The 26,133-nt window shown below is 47.9% G+C and overlaps 1 protein-coding gene across 5 annotated transcripts in view; it reads right to left on the reverse strand.

Annotated features, from left to right (window-relative positions):
• Positions 1 to 26,133, reverse strand: part of Abr (ABR activator of RhoGEF and GTPase) — a 201,001-nt gene that overhangs the window by 24,000 nt on the left and 150,868 nt on the right. For 3 of the 5 annotated variants that reach the window (XM_027426695.2, XM_027426697.2, XM_027426700.2), the window contains 10 exons: positions 25,519 to 25,571; positions 24,818 to 24,958; positions 23,101 to 23,246; positions 20,747 to 20,912; positions 17,547 to 17,669; positions 17,131 to 17,206; positions 16,598 to 16,702; positions 15,595 to 15,669; positions 13,721 to 13,818; positions 13,227 to 13,358 (listed from right to left, as the gene is read on the reverse strand). In XM_027426695.2, coding sequence (XP_027282496.1) covers positions 13,227 to 13,358; positions 13,721 to 13,818; positions 15,595 to 15,669; positions 16,598 to 16,702; positions 17,131 to 17,206; positions 17,547 to 17,669; positions 20,747 to 20,912; positions 23,101 to 23,246; positions 24,818 to 24,958; positions 25,519 to 25,571 — 1,115 coding nt within the window. The remainder of the gene's footprint in view (positions 1 to 13,226; positions 13,359 to 13,720; positions 13,819 to 15,594; positions 15,670 to 16,597; positions 16,703 to 17,130; positions 17,207 to 17,546; positions 17,670 to 20,746; positions 20,913 to 23,100; positions 23,247 to 24,817; positions 24,959 to 25,518; positions 25,572 to 26,133) is intronic. The other 2 variants (XM_027426696.2, XM_027426701.1) reach the window with 1 other exon arrangement.

Raw genomic sequence — 26,133 nt, forward strand, 5'->3', positions numbered from 1 at the left:
CATGGCACGGGGCCTAAAGGAACAGAGTTGGAAGGCAGACTAATGGAGGGCAAGGCCGGCTGAGATTGCTGGGTACAGGGGAGGGTTGAAGATAAGCACTGGGTCCAGAGAGACCAGGTCCTATGGAAGGGCCATGTCAGCTGGGGGTGAGACAGCACATCACAAGAGAAAATGGTGGGGAACAGGTGAGGGGCCTAGCCTCTCAGCATGGATGGCTTTGCAGCTAGATCCTACATTCTTGTGTGCAATCATCTTGATAAGTACCCATCTGTGCTGGATAGTTTTAAGTCAACTTGACCCAAGCTAAAGTCATCTGAGGGAAAGGAACCTCAATTAAGAAAATGCCTCCATAAGATCTGGCTGCACGCCTGGTGGTAGTGGTGCACGCTTTTAATCCCAGCACTCAGGAGGCAGAGGCAGGTAGATCTCTGAGTTCCAGGTCAGCCTGGTCTACAGAGTGAGTCCCAGGACATCCAGGGATACACAGAAGATGTGTGAAGATGTGTCTTTGCCAAGGTGCCTTCTGATTGGATTAATAAAAAGTTAACAGCCAATAGCTAGGCAAGAAGAGGTTAGGTGGGACTTGTGGACAGGGAAAAAGAGAGCGCAGGCGTGGAGTGGGGTGTTTCCAACCAGACACAGAGGAAGCAGGAGATAAAATGCAAAAAAAGGTACTGCAACATAGTAGAGTGTACTTAAGAAATACGGGTTAATTTAAGATGTAAGAGCCAATTAGTAACAAGCCTAAGCTTTTGGCCAAGCAATTAAAAGTAATATTAAGTCTCAGTGTGGTTATTTGGGAGCTAGTTGGTGGGATAGAGCTGATTGGTGAGACAGAAAAACTTTGCCTGCAAATGGAGCACAATGTGGGATGAGGCCATGTATATCCACATAAAAACCTAAAATAGCCTAAGAAAAGATTCCAAACACACAAAAAGGAGCCACACACAAGTTTCCTAGTCTCACAGTCTCTCACATGGGCCATGGTACAAAGAGGCATCTCCCAGCTACTGCCTGCGGGCTTGAGCCACCAATGCAAACCCCACCAGCAAGCCATGAGCTAAGCCACATGGCTGTTTTGCTCATGCAGACAGAAAAGATTTCAGATATGCAGTAAAGATGGATCCAGATGGAAAAAATACCTCTAAACGGGTTACAGTGTGTTTAAAAATATACATAGGCTTGGGAGAGAAAAGAGAAAGGGTGCAGACAGTCATAGAAAAAAAATCTTAAAAGTAATAAAGTCTTTAAAGTAAAAAAAAAAAAAAGTCACGTAGAGATGGAAAATACACAGGGAGTCTGGCTCCTATATGTTATTGTGTTGACTTTAAATTTTTTGATTGTTGATGAATGAGCAATAGCTAAGAGAAACATTGAATTATGAAAACTTCTGGATTAAACCAACCTATATATTTTAAAAACATCTTGACTTCGAAATCGAAGTCAAAAAGACATGTTGCTTCGGGGAAGAGGTTATGCTTTTGTTCCCACAGAAAACAAAAGGCTATGAATTTATTCAAGGTTGATGATGATCAGGTTTGATCCAGGAAGATCCCCGGAAAATCTTGGTTACAAAGAAGAGATAAACCTAAGGGCTAAATGATTAGACTTAAAGTTTTCTTTAGTTATGATAAAGACTAAATTAGGTATAAAACCTTAGACTCACAAAGATGAGATAGATAATAGAGTATTTTCTCTAATTTTGCCAGATACAAATGGATTGGATATTGTAACTGTAATTCTTTTAAAAAATATTTATTTTATGTATATAAGTGACCTGTCTTCATGCACACCAGAAGAGGGAATCAGATCCCATCACAGATGGCTGTGAGCCACCATGTGGTTGCTGGGAATTGAACTCAGGACCTCTCGAAGAGGAGCCAGTGCTCTGAACCTCTGAGCCATTTCTCCAGCCCTAGAACTGTAATTCTTACTTGATAACTGTTTTTGTTATATATAGTTTTACTCTGTTAAAATTAAAACCTTTTTTACTTTTATTTATTTTTTTAATTATTTTTTTCTCATGCTCTTTTTTTTTTTAAATTTATTTATTTATTATGAGTACAATGTTCTGCCTGCATGTACCCCCGCAGGCCAGAAGGGGGCACCAGATCTCATTACAGATGTGACCCACCATGTGGTTTCTGGGAATTGAACTCAGGACCTCTGGAAGAGCAGGCAGTGCTCCTAACCTCTGAGCCATCTCTCCAGCCCTAAAACCTTTTTTAATTAGACAAAAATGGGTAAATGTTATGGAATAATCTTTTTGTACACTATGAAGATGTGTCTTTGCCAAGGCACCTTCTGACTGGATTAATAAAGAACTAATGGCCAATAGCCAGGCAGGAAGAGGTTAGGTGGGGCTTTCGGATATAGAAAAAGAGAGCACACAAGGGTGTGGGGGTAAGTCATCAGTCAGACAGAGGAAGCAGGAGATGGACATGCTGTACTGAAAAAAAGTACTGTCACGTGGTAGAGCGTAGCTAAGCAATATGGATTAATTTAAGATGTAAGAGCTAGTAATAAGCCTAAGTTATTGGCAGAGCATTTATAATTAATAAGTCTCAGTACGGTTATTTGGGAGCTGGCTGGCGGGTCAGAGCTGACTTGTGGGGGAGAAAATCTCTGCCAACACCTGGCCATCGCCTCTGCATCAGCTCCTCCTTCCAGGCTTTTGCCCTGCTTGAGTTCCTGTATGTAGCATGACAAATAAAAGACCCAGAGACAGATATTTGGGTTCAAGCTTCAAGCTGAAGATCAGAGAAGCAGAACAGCCAGGCCAGTAGAACTTACCTCTACCCAGCTGAAATGGCAATCCTGTCTACAGGAATCCTCAGAGGCAAAAATTGTTCCTGTCTCCTCTTGCCTTTTACTACTTTCTCTGCCAGCCACATCACTCCTGTCTCTACCTCCCAAGTGCTGGGATTAAAGGCGTGTGATCCCAGGTGCTGAGATCACCTTTGTGTGAGCTGTTTCTTTTAGGACTGGATCAATTTTATGTAGTCAGGATGGCTTTGAACTAACAGAGATCAGTCTACCTCTGAATCCTGAGTCCTGGGATTAAGGGTGTATACTACCACTTCCTTACTTCTATGGCTAACTAGTGTGGCTGTTTTGTTATTTTGGTCTTCAGTGGCTTTAATAAATCATAAACAATATATTACCACACCTGTACTGACTTCCTTCAATAATGAACAGTGAGGCTAGGCAGTGGTGGCACTCAGGAAGCAGAGGCAGGCAGATCTCTGTGAGTTCTAGGCCAGCATGGTCTACAAAGTGAGTCCCAGGACAGCCAGGGCTGTTGCATAAAGAAAAACCGTATAAATAATTATGAATAGTGGTTTGGAAGTGTAATCCAAATAAACCCTTTCCTCTCCAAATTGTTTTTGGTCATGGTGTTTCATCACAGAAATAGTTATCCTAACTAAGACACCACCCTAGCTAAAACACATACTGACAGTCAGCGGTCTTTTCAGGCTGAGAAATCAAGACCTGCTTCTAAGGCTGCCACACACTAAGTAAGTCCTTAATATATGGTATGTTCAGACCGTCACTAGGCCCAGCACTGGGAACCCCTAACTCAAAGTCAGCAAACAGCCAATAAGCAGAGCTAAGCCAAGAAGCTACTTTTCACTCCGAATAGATAACTACATGCTGGGCAGAGGCCTTCTTACAGCTCAAAGCAGAACTCAGCCTACTGGTAGCCTGGCTACTCCCCACTGAGTGCCCCATGCCAGACTCAATAGGCTCTTTAGGGAGTCGACTCCCTTCCCAGGCCCCAGAGCTTCTCAAGAGCCCTTGCCCTGCCTGATAAACATCCATGTATGGAGTTACAGCAATGTAAGATCTAGAACCCCAAGTCTTTGTTCCTAAGCAGGCTTTCGGTAGCTATAGACAGATGTCCAGGGTAAGGGTCAGGAACAGATTCCAGGATTAGCCCAAGTTTAAAATATACACTCTAACTAGGATGAAGAAACTACAAGCCCACCCAAGGTGACCTGCCTCCCGCTGTCACCTCAGAAGCTGGTACTGGTGATTCCTATGGAGCCTCTCTTCATGATGCCTGACCACCCCAGGATTCACAGTGGCTGTAGGTGGAGAGGGGAGGCTGAAATAGCCTAGGAGTTTATCTGCTGTGGAAAGGCTGGATGGACAGCATGTCCCTGGCAATCCCTTGTATTTCTCACGGCACATTTGACCATAGAAAGGGTGGAAAATCTACTTGAGCCTCTGGGAACATTTTGATCATTTAGAACTAAACCCACCCAGGGACAGGGTGGGAAGAACACCCACTCCCATCCCTACGTGCCCACCTACTCCATCCAGGACAGCACACAGGCAGCAGGCCAGGAACATACACAGATGAGACCCCCCGGGCCATTTGCCTGCTCCTTGTCACTGGAAGGTGTTAACCAGATCTCCTGGCACAGCCAGTGAGTAGGGGACCCCAGAGGTATGCTTTGGACACATGGGGCCTCTCAGGCTACACAACAGTAGAGAGTATTCTGAAACTGGAGTTACAGACAGTTGTGAGTTACCACATGGGTGTTGGTAACTTGGATCCTCCACAAGGGTAGTAAAAGCTGAACCGTCTCTTTCCAGACCCTCGAATGAAATTTTATGCCCCAATCTCCCTACCTCACAATCAGATTTAAAAAAAAAAATGCAAACAGCAGTGAGTCTGGCTGAGACTGGACAAGGAACCCACCCGCTCTGTTCTCTAGCCCTCACCTGTGTCAGGGCCATGCACATTCCTGCTGCAAGTTCCCAAGCTCTACAGGCTGAACCGCAGGCCTGAGATTCCCCTTTCCAGTGTCTATGGTTCAGAGCTTTAAGTTCTCTGGAGCAGAGTCAACAGCTGAAGACAAATGCAATTTCCTTTGACAGCAGCCACTGGCCCTCACTCCTCCTCAGGGTAGGGGAAGTGGGGAATTACAGAGATAAGGAACATTTCTACCCATTTTTTTTGGTGACAGGGTCTTACTTTGTAGCTCTGGATGGCCTGGAACTCGCTATGTAAACCAGGCTGGCCTTGAACTCACAGAGATCTGCCTGTATCTGCCTAATGAGTGTTGGGATTAAAGGTCGAGGCAACCATGCCCTACCCAGATTAGGGGCTTTTATTCTCAAATAGAGTATTTCATTCAGAACTCAATTCTTAGCTCTACTTTTCAAAAACTGTAGGTGCCTCCTACCTCTCAAGGGCTTCCTTCCAATGAGCTAACACTTATCCATTCATTCAGATCTGTGTTTTCTAAGCCATCTTGGATTCTCAAGTCACTCTGGGGTCTGCCTGGAAGCAACTGCAACTCGGCAATTACCTTCAAGGGTATGAGCAGGCTACACGTGGAGTACAAATACCTAATTTCACAGGGTGAGGACTCATCCAGTAGCAAGCACAGTATCTATACCTCAGAACACTAGGCCCTCTTGAGGAAGGCAGCAGAATGCACTCTATGGGTACCAAGTACTGGCACTTGCAGGCATTTTCAGTCATAACTCAGGGAGTTCCTTGGAATTTTTCTGCTGAGTCCTTTTCTTAAAGCTTTTAGAACAAATTAAAGTCGGCACTAGATCAGTTACTTTGATTTCTAGGCAGGCAAAGTAACAGTTCCACCTGAAGGGAAGGCTCCTGATGTTCATCCAGGTTTGAGAAGACATGTTCTGGGAGGTATCCACAGACAGCTGCCGGCATCAAACCTGTCTTCTGCCTATGAGCCTGGCAGTCCAAGGCCAGAGCTGAGAGGATAGCATCCTTCCCATGGCTTGCAAGGGTGTTCCGATGGCCTGAAGGAAGCAGGTAACAAGATCCTTTTTGGACTGGCTTCTCAGGGTGTCTCTCCTACCCTCAGAGATGGGGCTAGAGGAGTGGTATCAAGCCTGCATGCCAAGATAGAATTCCCAGATGACAGAAGCAGGGAGGAGGGGAGCTTCCATCTACTTCCTGACAAGTATGTCCTGTCTCTCTTGTCTTCAGGGTGCGCTGGGAGAGTCCCAAGTCAGGAACACGGGGCAATAGAGGCAGCTCAGCTGAGGCTTGCACTCACAGGTCTGTCCGTGCCCCCAAAACAAATGCATCTCTTCCCACTCTTCATGCATGCCATCCAGACAAGCCTTGAAGAGAGACAGCAGGGCCACAACAGCTGGAGCAGATGAGTTGTTCTGGACAAGACAGTCACCTCGATCCTCACAGGGGATGGTGTACGAGGCAAGGAGCAACACCAAGCCTGTCCCCATGAGCCTCCAGGACTATCAAGTGGTAGTGACTGTGGCAAAGGAAGGTACCCCACCCAGGGTGGCACTGAAAGCAGCTCTCAGCAGGGCCACAAAACATTGGGGCAGATAGAGGGGAGCAGGGAGGAAGAGCTTGGAAGCTGCCTGAACAAGCATATTTGGCACAGGCAAGAGGCAAGGAGCGAGTCCACCTCTCAGAGAGGCTATCCCTATGTTCTAGGGCAGGGGGCTGTGATGGGTGTACCAGGATGGGTGGAGGGACAAGAGGAAAAGAGTCACTGGCCCAGGCTTCCCCACCCTGGCCCCATGACTTCCATTTCAATTAAAACATGCCCTCTCCCAGGGATCAGGGACCTGGCTGTGGTCATCATGTTTATAAACAAAGCCTGGTAGACAAACAAGACAATGTGTCAAGGAGTTCCATTAACAGTCTTGTCATCTACTCAGGGAAAGACTATAGGTCACTGGGCAGTGTCCCAGAACCAGGCTACCAGGGCAAGGGCTGGTCCACATGTCTATTAAACAGAGTCAAATGGGGACAACAGACCCCCCCAGAAACGGGAGGGTAGGAGCTAGTGGGGGAACCCTTGACTTGACTCCTGCTCCAGCAGGCTAGGCCTGACCCCTGCAGGCTCCTTCCAAGCGTTCTCCCTCTGCAGAGTAATTGAGACCAGAAGCAGCTCTCCCACAGCTGACAAAGGCCCCTTGTTCCAGGGCTCCTCACACTGTCTCTGAGCCAGCAGAGAGCAGTCCTAAGAGAAGAGCCCAGCTGCTCCACGCAGGGCAGGGCCACCTCAGATGCTCCACCACAGCTGGTCTAATTGTGTCCCCTGAAGAGAAAAGCCCCTGATGTGACCACCCCAGCTCAAACACAGAAGACCTTGCAGGTAGCAGCCTTAGGAGGAGACTTCTTTGACAAGATTCACCGGGAGCCCTGCAGTTGGGGAACAGCTGGGCCTGCCAGCTTAGGTCAAAGGCCCTTGTCATCACCCAAGTATTAAATGTTCCAGGCCCTGTTCCAAGGGCATCAGGGACTCTCACATTCAGTTCTTGTCATAACCCAGATTACAAGCAAGGAAACTGAGGCGAGGACGGGTGGAACAACTCATTCCACTCTCCCAAATACTGAACAGGAGCATGACAGAGAGCCTCAGTTCTGTCTGGTCTCCAAGCCCCTCCAAGGCTGGTTGAAGAAGCAAATCCTCTCATGGTTTTTTTGCTTGTTTAGTTTTGTTTTTTACTCTGTTGGGGAGTCCTGTCCTCTCAGGATCCTCTGATCCATTCTTGTCACTTACAGGGTGCCCAGCAGATGAAACTGAGGCTCTAAGAGGTCAGAGAACCAGGAATTAGTTCTCTGACCCACAGTCCAGGGCTGCTCCCACAGTCTCAGGTCATCAGACACCACACTCAATAACTGCCAAGGGGAGGATGGACAAGAGAGCTGAGGAAGGAGGGAGGAAGGGAGGGAGGGAGGGAGGGAGGGAGGAAGGAAGGAAGGAAGGAAGGAAGGCAGACAGACAGACAGGCATGCTCCTTAGGGGGTGGAAGGTCAGAGGTGTCTTAACCATACTAAGCTCCTAGTTGTGTCCTTGGCTCTGCTGTCTCTTCACAGGTGGAAGTGACAAGTATACATGAGGCTAGGAAAGGAGACAATGAAAACCCCACCTCCAAAACTAGGCTTTGTTGGTTTTTTTTTTTTCCCACTTAAAATTATGAGAGTCTAAGGTGGAGCAAATGCAAATGTCCACAGATGGATAAATGGTATATCCATTTATAAGACATGGTATATCCATAATAGTGAAGCATTACTCATAATAGGTGTAAAGTGCGGCATATCCCTAACAGTGAAGTATTAGTCAGCCCTTAAAAGGAAGGAAAGGGGAAGACATATGGGACAGGCAGCAATAAGCATGAACCCTGAACGAGGAGGGAAGAGTGGTGGCTGCCAGAGGCTGGGGGAGGGGAGAAGGGCAGTTAGCAATGGGTAAGGAGTTGTCAGAGAAGAAGGTGGGAAGTTCCAAAGCCACATGATGATGGTGGGCACAGGAAGTGTGTGATCAGGATCCCACAAGTTATATGGGACCTTATGTCTGCATCTGACCTATACAGGTGTGCTGTGGCGTGTGTGCTCCTTCCTACCTATCTCTTTCCCCACAAAACACAAAACAAGCAAACAAAAGAAGGGTGAGGGAGGGCACAGTGGCACATTCCTATAATCCTATATCTGGGAGACAGAGGCAAGAGGATCAGGAATTCGGAGCCAGCACACTGGGAATATGAGGCCACCCTGGGCTACATGAACCCCTGTATCGGGGAAAAGAAAACTTAAGAACGTTTACATACTGTCAGATCTGCCAATCTGGGCACTGGAAGTAGGGGACTGGCCTTCATGATTTCCTCCATTTATTTATAAGAGTTCTGATCCCTTTTGAGTGGCTTGGTGATAAATGTCAAAGAAATCCCCCTTGCTTGCCTTTCCCCTTCAGACCCAGCCAGCCATGACAGGTTGGACCCTGGGAATATGCTAATCAGCCAGCGGGTAGGTCTCAGATGGGGAGATCACATGTGGAGTCTGGAGTGGTGTAGCTGGAAATAGACTACGATAAACATAGAGGAGTCCCCCGGGAGCAGGGAGCCAATGCAGACTAATGGGGGATGCTTCAGGCCGAGCTGTTACCCTGGCCTGACTGGGCTGTGGGTAGGCTGTACAGAAATTCCACAAGTAATGACCCTGTGGGTCTGGAAAGAAAGGGATGACTCCTAAGTCTGGAAGAGAGATGGACCAAGCTGGGAAGGTGTTTCAATAAATCTGAAGTCACACACTGTTGCCACTCTACCTATGAGCACGTCCAGTTACTCATCCACCTGTAGCCAACCAAGCTCGGCTAACTCTGGATGGGGGTCCCTGAACCTGTCAGACCACAGACAAGTTGTGTGAAGGTAGGCATAACACTCATCCTTTTTGGTCTTGGTTTCCTTCTCAAGACAGGATTGAATTCTTTCGGCTTCAAACCCTACAGATCTTTTATTCACTCCTTCACCCCCTTCCCGCTTGCCTGGCCCACAGCCCCTCCTGTTCAGGGCAAGCTGAATCCCTTAATTTCCTGGGCCACTCCCTGAACATTCCTGCCCCCATGTGCTTGCCATGAGGGTCCCTCCCCCAAATGCCTGCCTCACTTCTGCTGACCCAGAGCCTGCTAAAGTAACAAAGCCTTAAGAGGGCAATTGCCATGCCACTATATAAACTGACTAAAAGTACTCTCAACAATGTGCTTTTAAAGGTGGATCTAAAGACTATATACAGGCCTAGACTGGGGTTTAGGATACTATGCCATGAAAACAGAAAAAAATATACAAAACACACACTATGATTAACCCTTCTAAAAGGTGTGTAAACCCAAGGGAGGAAAAAGGCACAGAATTACACAATAAAGGGGCCGCTCCAAAGCTGTGGGTGAGGGTGAGAGGGCTAGTGATTGTTAAGTCTCTTTCTCATGACTGCATTTTTTTTTTTCCCTGAAGCAGGGTTTCTCTGTGTAGCTTTGAAGCCTCTCCTGGTAATCCCTCTGTAGACCATGCTGGCCTCGAACTCACAGAGATCCGCCTGCCTCTGTCTCCCAAGTGCTGGGAGTAAAGGCGTGTGCTACCACTGCCCAACTTGACTGTAATTTTTTTTTTTAGTGTAATTTTTAAATACAAACAAATCCTGCTTTTGGAATTAAAGATTTGGTACTCTCAGATCCCTCTGGCTCCATAACCTTCTTGAAGCCCTTCCTACCTGCATCCCATGGTGACTTTCCCCTCATTAGTTTCCACCCCATTCCTCACACAGAGCACCCTGGCAATGGGCTCTGGCATTGGTGGCAGAGGCTAGCTCTAAGTCAGGAGCTGGCTCTCCTGATTTCACACCTGAACCCTGGACAGGTTATTTACTCTCACTGTCTCACTGTCCTCATCTTTATAACCCTTCCTGCCCACATGGTACCATAGCTGAGGGCTTTTGCAGTGCTGGGCTCTCCCTCAGTACTCTGCTGGCACACTAGCCCTTCAATCTGACAGGGTACCTGCACTTCTGGGTGCTCACTGCAGGGGCACTGTAATCTCCCACCTCCAAATTTATAACCCTGACTGGCTCTTTTCTAGGCAGTCTTCCCCTTTCTAGGTGTACCAGGCAGAAATGTCCTGTGCCCAGAGGTGACACTGCTCCAACCAAAGGCAGTCTGAGGCTCCTCTTACACCAGACAGCAGAACCTCACTCCAGCTCCTTGACCAGGCCATTAGCCATGTCAAGACCATTCACCTGGGCTGCAAGACTTCTTGATAAAGACTAACATGCAGAAAAATAGCACCAAGGAGACAATGTGGCCTTCTCTACATACTGTCAGTGGTGGCACCTTGGCCTTAGTGTCCGCATGTGCCAAGTAGAACAAGGAGATCACCTTCCTTGCTGAGCTGTAGCAGAATCACATCAGACAGTACTTGGCTATGAGCTTCCAAGAGCAGAGTCCTGGACACACATGGTAATGGCGAGTGTTGCCATTTGTCTGCACCCAACCCGGCCTCCAGCTCCAGATGCTTTGCTACCACCACAGCCAAAAGAGAGCGATTCATCTAAGGGCAAGTGCTTAGTGCTCAGATGAGGGGTCCCTCACTGGCCCCTGGCGGGGCTCAGTGGAGAGGACCTAAGGAAAAAGGGGCACAGTAGTGGGCTTTCTGTCCACTTTCCCATTGAGCATTCCTTGGATCCTTGCTCCACCATAAAGTCACCTTGGCTCTGTCCCCAGGGCCCACTGAAAGGAAGCAACCTGGGCTCCAGAGCCTGGTGGGTGACCTTCCTTAGACACATGGCAGCAATGGGAACAGGTTGTTCTTCAGCTCTGTGGGGTCTGGCCATGTGGGACTGTCCAGTGTAGACTATCCATCCAGCCTGGCTATCCTGAATGGTTCTGAAGTAGAGACAGTGCAAGACTTCATGAACCACAACACCCCCTCCCCAGAGCATAGGAGACTGGTGAGGTGGCTTCATGGCTCAGAGCCCAGGCCTGTGCTTAGGGAGCAGAGTGCTAGAGAACTTCAAAGGCCTCTCTAGAGGCCTTGGGCTTTGAGCTGCCCACTCACTGGCCTGGTCAGCTGGCAGCAGGAAAGTTTGTGTTTCTTTTAATATCAACTCCCAGGCATTTAACATTCCTCGAAGCTTAAACACAGAAACATTTCCCTTAGCAGAATGTGCTTTCTGCTTTGCCAAACACAACCTGGCAGCCTCCCCTCCCCCACTATCTCCATCTGCTCCTGTCTCCAAGAGTCAATGATTTATGGTGTTTCCTCTGGACCCAAGTAGCACAGTGAGGGCAGAAGCAGTAGGGCTGCCATCCAGGTGGGAAGACTCCTGGCCCTGGTACTTGAATTGTAGAGAGGCTGTGGGCCACAATGCTCACTGAGCTGGCTGCCTGTCACCCTTTCATTTCACAGTCATCTATGGCCCAGGCAGGGTGGCAGCTTCTCACATCTCTTGGCTGTATCTTCTAAAGCTGTCCAGGCCAGCCTGGAATCCATTCCCTGCCTATTCCTTAGGCCTTGCCCAAGGGAGTAGAGATGGGATTCCTGCTACTTAAGAGGACATGTGACAGGGATTGGATTTAAAGAGCTTTCTGTCATCATCCTCATTTCTGAAACAATGAAGGGCTGGCACATGGTTGCCTAGCAGCCCTGTCTCCCTGGAGACAGTACCAAGGAACAGGGTACAGGTCCCTCAGCATCAGGAAATCCATGCTTAGGAACAAGAGGCAGATGGCTGGGCCTCTACTGGAGGGCACCACCCCTCTCCTCACAATCAAAATGCAAGGCCAATAGGGGATAGGGACACCCACACAGTTCATAAGGGCACCCAGTCAAAAGCCAGATATAAAACTTTAGCCTCAACATGCACCAAAGAACAATCATTTCCTAACAAAAGGCCTAGAGAGATGGCTCAGTGGTTAAGACCATTTAGAGGATCCAGGCTTGGTTCCCAACACCCACATGGCAGCTCACAACTGTCCTTAACTCCAGGGGATCCAACACACTCCTTCCTCTGTTTCTGTGGACACCAGGTACATACACAGTGAATATACCATACATGCAGACAAAATATGCATAAACATAAAAACAAATATTAAAAAACAAAAACAAAAACGTGAAGCTCCCTGCTCAAGACTAACCCAGTGTGCCTGTAGAGGTCAAGGGTTAAGAAACCTGGAGCACCCATACCTGTGGCCCAGCCTTGCCATTATCTCCCTTGATTTCATGGTCACAGAATCTATATACACTTATATATAAGCATGAGGCCACACAAACTGCCAGGCTCCATGCTAAATGTTATTTATCCCTAAGTAGATAGCAGCTGTCTTCAAAACTGGAACAATGTTCCAGAGATGAAAGTACACACAAGATCCTTTCCCTTGTTTCCAACATCAGGGCACCAAGAAACACAACTGAATATGTACCCTCACCCTGAGGATCTGACTCTACTGATATTCCAAGGCCCCACCCTGAGACAGTGACTCCCAACACAGGTGAGGACAGTGCAGCAATGTGGAGCCCAGCAGTCCAGCTGATTCGAAGCCCTTCTGGAAGAACAGTGAACAGTGGAGGATATGTGACTCCCTCCTGTCTCACGCCCATAGCAGCCACTGCTCACTACAAAAGCCACCTCTTTTCCTGCTTACGAGATCCTCAGATGCTTCCCAACACAGTGTCACACAAAAAGTCACCAACACACAGAGTGACTGTGAAAACAAAGGCAGCTACCTCCCTTATATCTATCTATCTACCTTGCAGAAACATGGTGCTCAACCTGGGCCAGGTAAGGCCGCTTGGGGATCCAGTATCTATGGGCAGCTGGGACACAGCAAGGAACCAACTTTAGGGAACTTGTCTCAGCTTTGAGCCAACGTCACAAAATGCCAGACGACATGTGAGAAGGACTCCTTAACTGTCTCACCCTGGCTCCTTACCTGGATCTGCCCCTTGCCCATGATCTTGTCCACAATCTCGTTGTTGTCCTTGTTGACCTTGGTCTTGTCATAGCATTTCTCATAGCACAGGATCCTCAGGGACTGTGAACCCTCCAGCTCAATCTCAAACTCCTGGTGATAGATGGAAGGAACAAAGGGCCTTGAGTCTCTGAAGGACTTGTGGTTTCCAGCTTCCCAGCAAATGTGGGCCTCAGCTCTGCAAGGCTGGGGTGAGCAGGACCCAGAAGGATCACATCACGAGACACAGGGGGGCACTGGCTCTTTCTGGAGTTCCTGGGGACCTCTGTGTGACTGGTGGAGCAGGGCTTAGTAACTTTCGCTGAAACCCCATGAATCACTGACCTAAATACTGGTCTGATGACTAGTGGGGAGCAAGTGGTAAGGGAGACACAGCTGGGCCAGCCAGTGATGCAGCCACCCCCAGAAGAGAGGCATGCTCAATGACAAACTGGGACACAGCCTCCTCTACTCACCTCATCCCACTTGGGCTCTGTCGTGTCCCGAAATACCCTGGTTTTGGCTTTGCTGACAAAATAGCCAAAGGAATCCACCTCCAGAGTACAGTACAGGTCTGCAGGGGAAGAACAGAAACACCAAGTGAGGCCCAAACAGCCTAGGAACAGGGCCAAGCACAAGCAATGGTAGAAGGAAGGGGTACAAGCTCTGAGGGGCAGGGCCTGAGCTCTGGTATCAAGAGTACATGGATCCTAGAGAGCAGCTCTACAGACCACACAAACTGGGAAAATCCTTGGAGTCTCAGCCTCCCATGTACAAAGCAGAAATTACATTAGTGACCACAGGGAGATGCCAGGAGACCAGGACAAGAAATGAACCTGCAAAGACCTTGCACATGCCAAGGCACTGGCTACTTTCTGGCCACGCTCTTGTTTTTCTCTGGGTATGCTGTAAATATTCATTGTCACTTAGCATTTTAGAGTCCCTAAACTTTAAGGGACAAAGGAGACCTGCTTCCCATCTTTGAAGTGCTCACAGCAGGACAGGCGAGTTATAAGTGACACAACAGCGTGGCAGGTGCCAAGACTATACTTCACCCTGAGCATGATGGGACACAAGCAGAGGCCTGTTCACCCCAGAAGCATGGGGAGATTCCCGGCAATGCTGACTGAATGAATGGCTGTTTAAGGGCCAATAGCATAAGCTTGTTATAAGGACGAAAGAGCCCTGAATTTTGGAGCCTGTGTACTGTGGTAAGTCATTTCTCATCCCTGTGACTCAGTTTCCTCATGTGGCAAGCAGTCAGGAACTATAAACTGACTGGACAAGAAGCAGAATAAGAAGTTTAATTGAAGATAGGTGTGGTAGTGCACACTCTTAATCCCAACACTCAGGAGGCAGAGGCAAGTGGATCTCTCTGAGTTCTAGGCCAGCCTGGACTACATAGAGTACCAGGCCAGCCAGAGCTACATAGTGAGACCTTGTCTTTTAAAAAAAAATGTTTAATTGGGATAGAGTATTGCTCAGTAGTAAAGCATTTGCCTGGTATGCAAGAAACGAAGATCCAAACCCAGTACCCCAAACACTGCATACACATAGTAATAGTTAAGTCCACTTTTAGGTCAATAAAACCAAATGTGATTGTCTTAATTATTTTTCTTTTTTGAGGCATGGTAGTACATCCTTTAATTCCAGTACTCAGGAGGCAGAGGTAGGTAGATCTCTGTGAGTATGAAGCCAGCCTCATCTACATAGCAAGTTCTAGGTCAACCAGGACTACATATAGTCTCAAGCAAAATTTAGAAGAAAAATCTGTTTTAGATTTATGTATGTGAGTGCTTTGCCTGCACATATGTCTATGTACCACACATGTACCTAGTACTTGTGGAGGCTAGAAGAGGGTGTCGGATCCCATGGAACTGGAGTTACAGATGGCTGTGACCTATCATGTGGGTGCTGGGAACTGAACCCAGGTCTTCTACAGGAGCAACAAGTGCTCTTAACCATTGAGTCATCTCTCCAGGCCTGTGACAGCCTTTTATTGAAAAGTAAACTGAGGCTCAGAAAGGTTAGAAAATATGCCCAGGGTCACAAAGTTTATAATCACAAGACCTGGGTTTGAGTTCAGGTGTCTGGAGCTCTAGAGGAAAAGCTTGAAGGAGAGCAGATCTTGGAGACAAAGGGCAAAGGCAACTTTCCTGACAAGAGGAATTGGCTCCTAGACTTTGAGGAAAGTCCAACAACACCAGGCATATTGGCAGGGCCCCAGCTTGGGGACATTATAGATGAGCAGTTGAGGGGAGGGAGCCTTGCATAGTGGGACCATAGGGACTAGCTATGAAAGAGGGGCAGTGGCCACTCAGCTTCTTCCTAGGGCCAAGGGGGCACTTACTGGCTGATTGTTTAAACCCCTTGGCAGAGTGGACGATGACATGAAGGAAACCATACAGTCCTGGAGACTCGTCGTCTGCAAGAGAGCAAAGACTGGAGGATAAAGACATATCAGTTTTTCCACCCGGGACTAATGGGAAGGCAGACAGGGGGCCTTGGTACACAGCACCACCTGGTGGCCAGCTGGGAAACAAGTCCAAAGCCCACGTTTTTCCACAGTGTAAACTGCCCTAGGAAGGAAGGGGTCCTTTCTCCCCTCTGTTGAGACTGGGAACTAGAACAAATGTCTTAGGCCAGGTGTTTAGTACCTTCCCTCCCTATGAACATAGCTCATCCCAAGGCTGCCCTCCTTTGCCTAATCTTTCAAAATGGAAATGAACTGATTTGAGTCACTTTGTTCTAATGGAAAAGACTCAGAGAAAGGCTTGGTCCTTGTTTGGAACACAAAGGTCCCCAGGTGAGCCTGAAATCCCAGAATTGGGGAGGCAGAAACCCTCCCAGCATCAGGGAGCACACTCTGGGCCAGTTTCTAGCCTCATCAATAACTGTCCCTGCTTAGAGGCCTCCTGTGGACTCCTGGAATTACAGCACCACCCCAAACTCCCTTGCTTGGCATTCACGCCCTTCCCAATCTACCTCCTAAAACACCTGGCCTGATTTCTCATATTCTTCTCCACTCTGCGCACTGTCTGTCTCATCCTTCCCCCTAGATCCCTGCCTCATTCTGCAGCCTTATGCTCTGGTTTGAAGACTTCTTCAAGAACTCAACCACCCCAACACTCCAGGGCATAGATTTTTCTCTCAAACTAGATGGGGCCAAGGAACACTTGAGCCCTTGAATGAGTACCTCCCATTTACAATCCCTGTGCCCTGGCAAGGGAGCAGTTCCAGCCACACTGGGCAGAGGGATCAGCCATTAGCACCCACACCTATCCTTCCTGGTCCTTGTAGAAGACCTCTAGCCTGGACCTGCTGGCTGGGCAGACAGGAGTTGCAAGTCTTACCATCTTTATTGCTGGTGACAGGAATGTTATGCACAGTCCTAAGCTTGAAACAGGATCCCGTGAGCACCTGGAGCTCCACAGAGCTCAGGACAAAGGCCTGGAGATCTGTGGGAGGAGCCAAGAGAGGACAGAGCTTCACTACAGGTCCACGAGGGCCTGCTGCTCTCCCTTGAAGATGCTTCAGGAAATCAGCTAGTGTTGGAGGAGGGAAAGTCCTGCAGGTATTCACATGAGCACAGTTGTGGGTGCTGTCAGAGGTGTCAGTAACTAAAGGGGCTCATGTGTGTGAGTGGGAAGCAGGAGGAGGGAAGACATCCAACCCAGAGCCCTAGGTGGCCTGTTATAAATTCGCTGTGTGTCTTAATTAGACCTCAATTGATGGTAACATCCCAAGGATAACACCTCTCCAGCATCTTAAGAGGTGACTATGAGGGCTGAAGAGAGACACTGGGCATTAACAAACTGGGGAGGACACAAGGCCCTTTGCTGCCAAGGATGCCTTCAGAACAGCATGGGACTGGGTGGGACTTTACCCTTCTTCTGTAGCTTCTGGATCGCTTCTCTCCACTCTGACCTCTCATAGTCAGAGGACAGAAGAAACAGGTAACTCTGGAGGGAGAGAGAAGAGTTTAGCGCAGTGACCACAGCTGGACAAGGTGCACCCCCAACTTCCCTCTGAGGCTGACGGAGGAGGCAGAAAGGGTGGGTTTGTCCTTTTAGGAAGCCTGGTAACAAGAGTGGCAGTGCCAGTGCCAATTGTGGCCAGCAGAGGGCAGTAGCTTCCTGCTAGCAAAGAGAGCATGTCTAGGGCTAGCGCTCTGGCAGCTTTCTTGGGAAATGGGGGTCCCAGCCTGGGTCCCTGATAGCCATGTGTCAGTGCAGGAAGCCACTGAGAGTGGGCAGCCCTGAATTAAGGGAACAGGCGACCCTCCACCCTGCTCCTCCTGACCTTTCCATTCCGATTGTGTATCCGGAACGGGATTGTGGGGGAATTGAGCAGCAGCAAGAACTCATTCTCAAACATCTTCTTTTTGAGGCGCTCAATGGCTCGGCTCTGTCCCTTGTTGGCTTTCTGCAGGAGACGAGACAACAAGACATGGGTGTTTTCCCTTGTACGTCTCACTCATCTGCGCTAAGCACAACTTTCTCCTGTGTGCTAATCAGTTCTTATTTGCTATATTGCATGAGGTTTTGATCTAGGGCCTAGGTATGCACCTCCCAAGAACCAGCTAATTTCCCAAATCCTGTGCATTTTCCATTCATATGCAACTAACACAAGGCCCCAGTCCTGAGCCCCTTTATAGAACATCCACAGTCAGGCTAGACAACTAGACCACCCCAAAGTTAGAGCCCCCCAAAGTAAGGCCTCTTCTCACAGACTCTGTAAGTGACCTCCCACACTCTACCCTCTATTAGAAAGCCCTCAGACACCTTTCAGCATCTAGTCCCAGCTGCTGGTCTGACTGCAGGGCCTCTGACTCTGGCAGTGATCCCATCTGCTGCCAAAGCTTGCCCTGCTCGCTAAAAAGTTCTCCCACGCTGCCCTCGTAGCTTTCTCCAATTTTCCAACTTTCTATTTTATCAAGGAAGCTTCCTCCTGTGCTTTAAATCTCAGTGTCACTGAAATCCCCAAGCTCTTTAATTTGGATGAACCGCATCTTTTTTCCTTCATGGGTGTGTGCGATGTACATGTGTGTGCATACATGCTTGTGTAGGCCTAAAGTCTTGATAGCCAGCCTGGTCTGGGTGATTCCAAGTGCTGCAATTACAGAAGGGTCCCCTGCTCAGTCAGGACTTACATGGGCTCTATTTATCTAAATTCTGGTTTTCTTGCTTGCAAGACTTTAATCACTGAGCCATCTCCCCAGCCCTTAACATAATAGTCTGGCAAAACTCTAACAAATCTCACAGCCAGCCCTGTGACAGTGGCTCTCACATCCTGTAGGAAGAAGATAGTCAACTTTCTCAAAGGTGACTCTGCCAAGTGAATGCACACAACTGCCCAACCATGTCACCTGTAGAGACTCCAGACACAGGGCAGTAATGTGCACTGTATACCTGCCTCCTACAGGGAGGGAATCAGGAACAATCCAAATGTACAAATAACACGTTTGGAAGTTGAGACAGAATATATTATAACTACTAAAGGGAATCTGATGGTCTAGAGTTCAGGAATAGTTCTGTGACAAGTTTAAAAAGTATCAGAACAGGGGGCTGGAGAGATGGCTCAGAGGTTAAGGGTACTGGCTGCTCTTCCAGAGAACCTAGGTTCAATTCCCAGCACCCACATGGCAGCTCACACTGCCTGTAACTCCAAGATCTGACACCTTCACATAAACATACATGCAAGCAAAACACCAATGCACATAAAAATAAATTTAAAAAAAACTAGCAGGGGCTGGAGAGATGGCTCAGAGGTTAAGAGCACCGACTGCTCTTCTAGAGGTCCTGAGTTCAATTCCCAGCAACCACATGGTGGCTCTCAACCACCCCTTATGAGATCTGGTGCCCTCTTCTGGTGTGCAGATATACATGGAAGCAGAATGTTGTATAAGTAATAAATAAATAAATCTTTAAAATAAAAAAAAACTAGCAGAACAGGACACATGGTCTTATGACGCATGCCCCCACTCACACAACCACATATACTTTAATGTAAGGTGAGTGATAATCACTTTTACTCTACTAGTACCGTAAGCATTTATTATATTGACAACTAGAAAAATGAGTTTTGAAAATTATTATTAGTGGGGGCTGGAGAGATGGCTCAGAAGTTAAGAACACTGGCTGCTCTTCCAGAAGTCCTGAGTTCAATTCCCAGCAATCACATGATGGCTGAAACCATCTATAATGAGATCTGGTGCCCTCTTCTGGCCTGCAGGGATACATACAGGCAGAACACTGTATACATAATAAATCTTTAAAAAATTATTATCATCATTATTATATTTATTTTTGATTTTTTTGAGGCAGGATTTCTCTGTGTAACCCTGGCTGCCCTGGAACTCACTCTGTAGACCAGACTGGCCTCAAACTCAGAGATCCACCTGCCTCCCCATTGCTGGGATTAAAGTCATGTACCACCACCATCTGGCTAAAAATTATTAGTTTGGTCAGCAAGATGGCTCAGTGGGTAAACTTGAAGGAGTCAATTTTTTCCCTTCCATCATGTGCATCCTGGGGACTGTCCTCAGGAGTTTAGATTTGGGCAAGTGCTCTTACCTATTGAGACACCTCACCTGCCCAAGCCACTGCTTTTGAATACACAAATATCAGGCTAGGCATTTTCCTCTAAACAGGGCTTTGGCCTCATTCCATAGGTTTTGGTCTGCAGTAGTTTCATTTTTTATGTACTTCTAAATCGTTTTCAGTTTCTATTTTGATTTCCCCTCTTTAAAAGTCCTCACCTTCTAGTTATTTTGTACAATTCTTCTACAGTATGGTCTGTGACTACGATCCACAGACTATTAGGTTTTTGTTTTTGTTTTGGGTGGCGCATGCCTTTAATCCCAGCACTCAGGAAGCAGAGGCAGGGGGATCTCTGTGAGTCTGAGACCAGCTTGGTCTACAGCCTGTGTAGCAGTTAGGGATGTTACACAGAAACTGTCTGAAAAAAACAAACAAAGAACATTTATTTATTTTTATTTTATGTGCATTGGTTTTTGCCTGCATGAATGCCTGCGGAGGTGCCAGATCCCCTGGAACTGGAGCTACAGACAGTGGTGAGCTGCAATGTGGGTGCTATGTATTGAATCCAGGTCCTCTGCTTTTAACTGCTGAGCTATCCCTGCAGCCCAAGAATCTCAGTTCTCTTTCTTAGCATATGCTTCAGGGACTAACTGATGAGGTTGGCCAACTGTGGTACTCGGGTCCCTTCATCCTATTTATTTGCCTTTTGCTTTTTCTCAAGAAAGCCTCTCATCCCTCCTTTCTCCCTTTCTAAATTGTTCAACAAATGCGGTTCCTGAGGAACCATTCCGCAATTAAATCCACTAGGTTCTAAGCACTGGTCCTTGGCCCTCCCTCAGCACTGACACAGGCAGGAGCTCCCATTCTTGCATCTTGCTTCCCCTATAACACCCTCAAGCTTTCAGCCCCCCCCCACCCCAGAACACCCAGGCCAAAAACAGCCCCAGGCCATGAACTTACCTCCTTTTGAATCTCACTCTTAAGGGCAGAGATCTTCATTTTCATGTCCTCTAGCTCATGATCTGGGAAGGGGTGCACCTGGGGACTGGCCTCTGACTCCTCAGGGGATGGGAACACTAAATCAGCCAGAGGGATGTACCACTTACAGTCATACTGTTGATGCTTTCTGTAAGCAAGCAGGGAGACATGAGCTGAGCAGAGCAGCCTTTTCAATGCAAACTGCTCATCCAGAGCAAAAAACTAACCACAAAGGGATCTGCTGAGACTCCTGGGACTTTAAGCACACACATGTGGAGCACTGAGAATCAGGGTCAGCCAGCAGCCGAGGCCTGTTCTTCACCTTGATAGACTGGTGCTTCTAAATATCCAAACCATTGTGTATCGATAAGAATGAAGCCTTGCTGGCTGGGCTCATGTTTTCCTATCGAGTGCCTCACTCCCTGCTGGCTCCTCTAGTCTATCCATCCTGAAGCTCACATTCATTGTCCTTTACAGTGGGATGGGCTACAGATGTGGTTCTGAATGCCAGTTCTGATCCATAGAAATCATACAGAGCTCTGGGCTGAGGGTACAAAACTAGATCGGAGCTGGGTATGGTGGCACAAGACTTTAATCCCAGCAGAGGCAGGTGGATCTCTATAACTTCAAGGCCAGCCTGGTCTACATAGACAGTTCCAGGCCAGGCAAGGCTACATAGTAAGACCTCATCCCAACCAGTCCGTCCCTCCATCCGTCCGTCCCTCCATCCATCCATCTACCCACTGATCAAGTAAGCAAGCTAGCTAGCCACATCCACACCTAGTGGGGAAAGGTGCTATGACTGATTATTAATATCTGCTGTGGGAGAAGGACTGAAGGTGGAAGTCTAAAGCTCCATGTCTTGTTAGTCAGGCTGCAGAACCTATCCCTCATTACTTCCCTTCCCAGCAGACACTGGGGGCTCATGTGGAGCATAAACCCAGTACACTGCTTACTGTTGGCATCTCTGTGGGTCTAGTTCCTGAGAGTCATGTCCTCAACCGAAGCCCATAATGACCTCCTCCCTGCTTTGACTTCCTCTGAGAATTAGATTTGTTCCCAATTCTGGTCCCTTATGCTTCAATAAGCACACAGATCTTCCTCTCTAGTGTGAAGCAACATACTTAGCACACAGTAGGCTATAAATGTAGATGGAAGAATATGTCAATAAATATGGAGCAACTTTTTCTGGTCATGCAGTGTGTGTCCACACTACTGAAAAGAAGTTGAAGAGAAAGGGGTTTCCAAGTTAGATTAGGGTTCAGGTTCCATCTCCCCCATTTCTAGTTGTGTGACCTTACATGCCTTCTCTATGACCTCTGATTGTCAGACAGGGAAAACAGTAACCACTTTGTGAAGATAGGAAGATTAGAAATAATGTAACTGAAGCATTTGTCACAGCACCTGGAATGGCAGAAGCCCTCAACAAATGGCAGCAGATGCAATAAATATTCACAGAGTTGTAATTAACAAAAACTTTGTTGAGCCAGGAGTGGTGGCGCATGCTTTTAATCCCAGCACTCAGGAGGCAGGGGCAGGTGGATGGATCTTTGTGAGCTTGAGGCCAGCCTGGTCTACAAATCAAGTTCCAGGACAGCCAGAGCTGTTACACAGAGAAACCCTGTCTCGAAAAACAAAACTTTGTCTTCAGTAAATTATGACTTTAATATTAAAGTCAATTTATTACGCAGAATAATTAATACTCTGCCACTTAATATTACACAGAAAAGGACAGTGGTGATTGTGACATTCAGCAGCAGTAAGAAAAATGCGTATGACAGGAATAGAAAAGGCAGAGCTCAAGCTAGATGAAGTAGTTCACGCCTTCAAGTACTGGGGAGGCAGAGGCAGCAGATCTCTATGAGTTCAAGGTCTGCATAGTGAGTTCCAAGACAGCCAGAGCTACACAGTGAGACACTGTCTTGAAAATACCAAAAAATAAAAAAGCAGAGCCCCAAATTAGGCATTCTCCATTAGCACAACTATGAGAAAAAACACAGCAATTAAAAAATTAAAGAAATATAGTCACAAAAGACTTAACACTTGTATTCAAGCAGGTTATTTTTTCCTGTAATATATTACCTTTATAATTAAAACAACAGGATTTCTTTTTAGAAGAGGCTATACAGTACAACTGAACTGAATGTATGTGTGTATGTTCTCACACTGTAACCCTGGAAGTCTTAAACTTGCCGCAGTCTTTCTGTGTTAGACTCCCTACAGACATGAGCCACCACTCCTGGCTAACAAGCCTTACAGAAAGCCCAGGCTGCTGAGGATTCCATGTTGGGCATTCTGGTTGTCCTTGACTGTGACCCAACTCCCCATATTCTTACCCTGCAGAGGTTTTCTTCAGCTTGGCACACAGTAGGACATCTGTGAAGAGAAAGACGTGCCGCAGCTTCCGGGAGCTCTCAGACATTTCTACCAGGAAGCCGTCCTTCACCAGCTGCCGAGTCTGAGGGAGACAGGACACCCCCACCTGCTCAGAGGGGAGAGCAGCAAGGGCCCAACCTGCATTGTACTGGTTTTGGAGTGTTGTTTGGTCAGAATCCTGACCCTTCCCTTCTCAGCTGTGATCCCCTCTAACTTCAGATTGCTTGTCTGTATAGCTAAGAGGGTGGTATCTGCCTTGTGAAGCAGCATTCACTGTGGAATAGCACAGTGCAGGGACACACAGCATGCAATTAATGTAACTCAGTACCCAGCCGCACCCTCTCCCCCAGCTCTCAGCATCTTCCCCTGGATAAAAACTCTTGGGGATGACTTGGTTTCTCCATTTCTTGGCCATGAACACTGCCAACCTCACAGCCCCTCCCAACGGAGTTTGATCTAGTTTCAGCTCATCTTGCCCAGCCAACACACTCAGGCTCGTCCATGCTATTTCTCAGTGGATTCTTCAACTACGGATGAAAGACTCTGGGATTCCCCAAGGGGGGAGGGGGAGACTTTGGTGATCAGGACAGTCAGAAGCATTTCACGGCACATGAGACAAGTAGTTTCCTCCCTGCCACCCTCAGAGCTGGCGGGCTTCTCCCGAGCTGTCATCAGCTATCCCAGCCTTCTGTGTGCACTATATATTGTGTGACCTACATACACTACTGTCTGTGGGTGAGCATGTTGAAAGGATATGATTAAGACAACCTGAAACTGGGAGTGCTCTGTGCCTTCTAGAGATTTTTTTCAGATATCCCCAGAGTAGTGCCATTTTCTGGGGTGTTGCAAACCAGGGCTGGGAACTGTGTACAGACAGCTCCATGCCCCATTAGTCATGCTCCAGACCCTGTCCCTCATTACTTCCCTTCCCAGCAGACATGGGAGGCTCATAAATGTAACAAAGGAGCATAAACCCAGTCAGCCTTCCCTCCTAAATGCTCCTTAATTATCTTGATTAGATGGAAGGCACTCAATCTGGGCCAGACTGTTGACCCCTGAGGGTCACAATCTCCCCAGTTCTTCACACTGCTTCCCCAGTCTTCCATCAGGAAGCTTCCCACATCACCCCAGGTGGGCCAAAATGCAACATCTAGGTGTTTCCAAGGACACTGCAGCAGCCTGGTTTCCTAAACTATCTCTAGTACTGACATTTTCTGTTGTTGGGCCTGTTGCCTAGCTCTGGTTTACCTATTGTGTAGACTAAGCTTCTCCCAGGGGCTCCCTGAGAACATCATCCCAATAGGAGCAAGGAGGTGTGTCAAGAGTGAGGTACTCAGAGGCCCAGCTTCTGGTGAGGGCAATGTTTATATTCCAGTAAACATTTGATTCTGATACTTTTGTGTGAGGATACCTGTGCCAGACTCAGAAATTGTCTAGGCTCAGTTCCCTTTTCTGTCTTACCAGGTTATTATAGGGACCAATGAGAGAACCGTCTTAAAGTCCTTATCTAGGACCTGACGTGTTATAAGTATGGTCAAGGGCTGCAGGCTTCCCTTTAGCTGTGGGTACACAGGGCACTCAGCCATGGTGCCCCGACACCAAGAACATCAGGGACAAGGGACCTGGCCAACTGTCTACTCAGTCTAGGTGTGAAGCTGTGCAGGGCTCAGAACTCACCTCCCCCTTGGGGGTTGTAACTGCAGTCCGGCGGGGATCAATGTCCTCATTAATGCTAGACAGGAAATTCTGGGAGATTCGGAGGGCATCCTGAAGCAGTGGGTAGTCTGGGTGGTCCACAGGTGTGTGCTTCAACAGATCCTGGGAAAGGATGGGGTGGGATGGTGAGTTGAGGGGAGTGGTTCAAGTTCAACCAGAAGACAGTGGGGAGCATTCAATCCTCCAAAGCATTCTGAGGGGATACTCTAGGATCCACACTCTAATCCAGCTATGTCTGCGGAATTGGAACTGAAAAACCAGGGTCAGAGCAGCAGAGGTGAAGGCAATGTTCCTCCGATTTCTGCTGTAGTCATGACTCTTTTCCCTAGGGACAACAGCTGGGTCAAGCCTTATCTCACCAAACAGCTGGGGAATGCTCTTCTGCCCACTGCACAGCTGATCCAGGGCCCTGGAGACCACAAGGCAGGGGATGAAGCAGCAGCAAGTGTCTGCCTCCTAGGGAGCATTTGGCCAAATATCAAGCTCAGTAGCCAAGCTATATTTAGGACCTGGCCCTGTTGGCATGGTTACCATAGGCTAGAAAGGCACAATCAGGGCCCAGGGACCCTCTTGCCTTACTCCCCAGATGGAGTCCCAATGACTCCAATGCCTTCACATAAATTCCTAACCCACCCCTGGCCACTCTGAGGACCCACACTCACGTGTAGGACCAGCGTGCTCCGGGTGACTCGGTCAATAGGCTTGTAGAGTAGAGCTGTGAAGAAGACCAAAAACGGAAAACAGGACAATGAAGCACAAACTCATTGTGGAGATGGGCTTTTTACCTTTAACCGGTCTTGCTTCTCCAAATGAATGCTCACTTGGAAGCCAAGTGGGCTCTGCGGCAACTCATACCCCTGTTTTTACTTCATGGACAGGCCAAATAAAAGGGATAAGGGCACACACACAGCTCTGCCCACTCTGGCTCCCTCTCTACCTCCTCTCTTCACCCAGTCCTTTGCTGGTCAGGCTCTCACAGCTGAAGTGCCCTGGACCCCATTCGCAACCACACAGACACACCCAGGTAGACCCTGCAAGAGTTCAACAAGCTGTGGTGCCCTTGGATGGTAGGAGGCACCTGCCACTTTTCCAGAAAGGGTACCTCCCTCATGCCAATCATTCCCATGTTCTTCCAGTCTAAGGACCGGCACACCCCGCTGGGAACCACACACTGCACCCATTCTCACGTATCTGGCCTCAGCTCTATGAAAAAAGACTTTTCTTCGTGCCCTCAAGTCCACTGACAGGATCGGCTAAGGGCCCAAAAGGCAAGCCAG

Source organism: Cricetulus griseus, chromosome 7 (genome assembly GCF_003668045.3).
Source record: "Cricetulus griseus strain 17A/GY chromosome 7, alternate assembly CriGri-PICRH-1.0, whole genome shotgun sequence".
Lineage (NCBI taxonomy): Eukaryota > Metazoa > Chordata > Mammalia > Rodentia > Cricetidae > Cricetulus > Cricetulus griseus.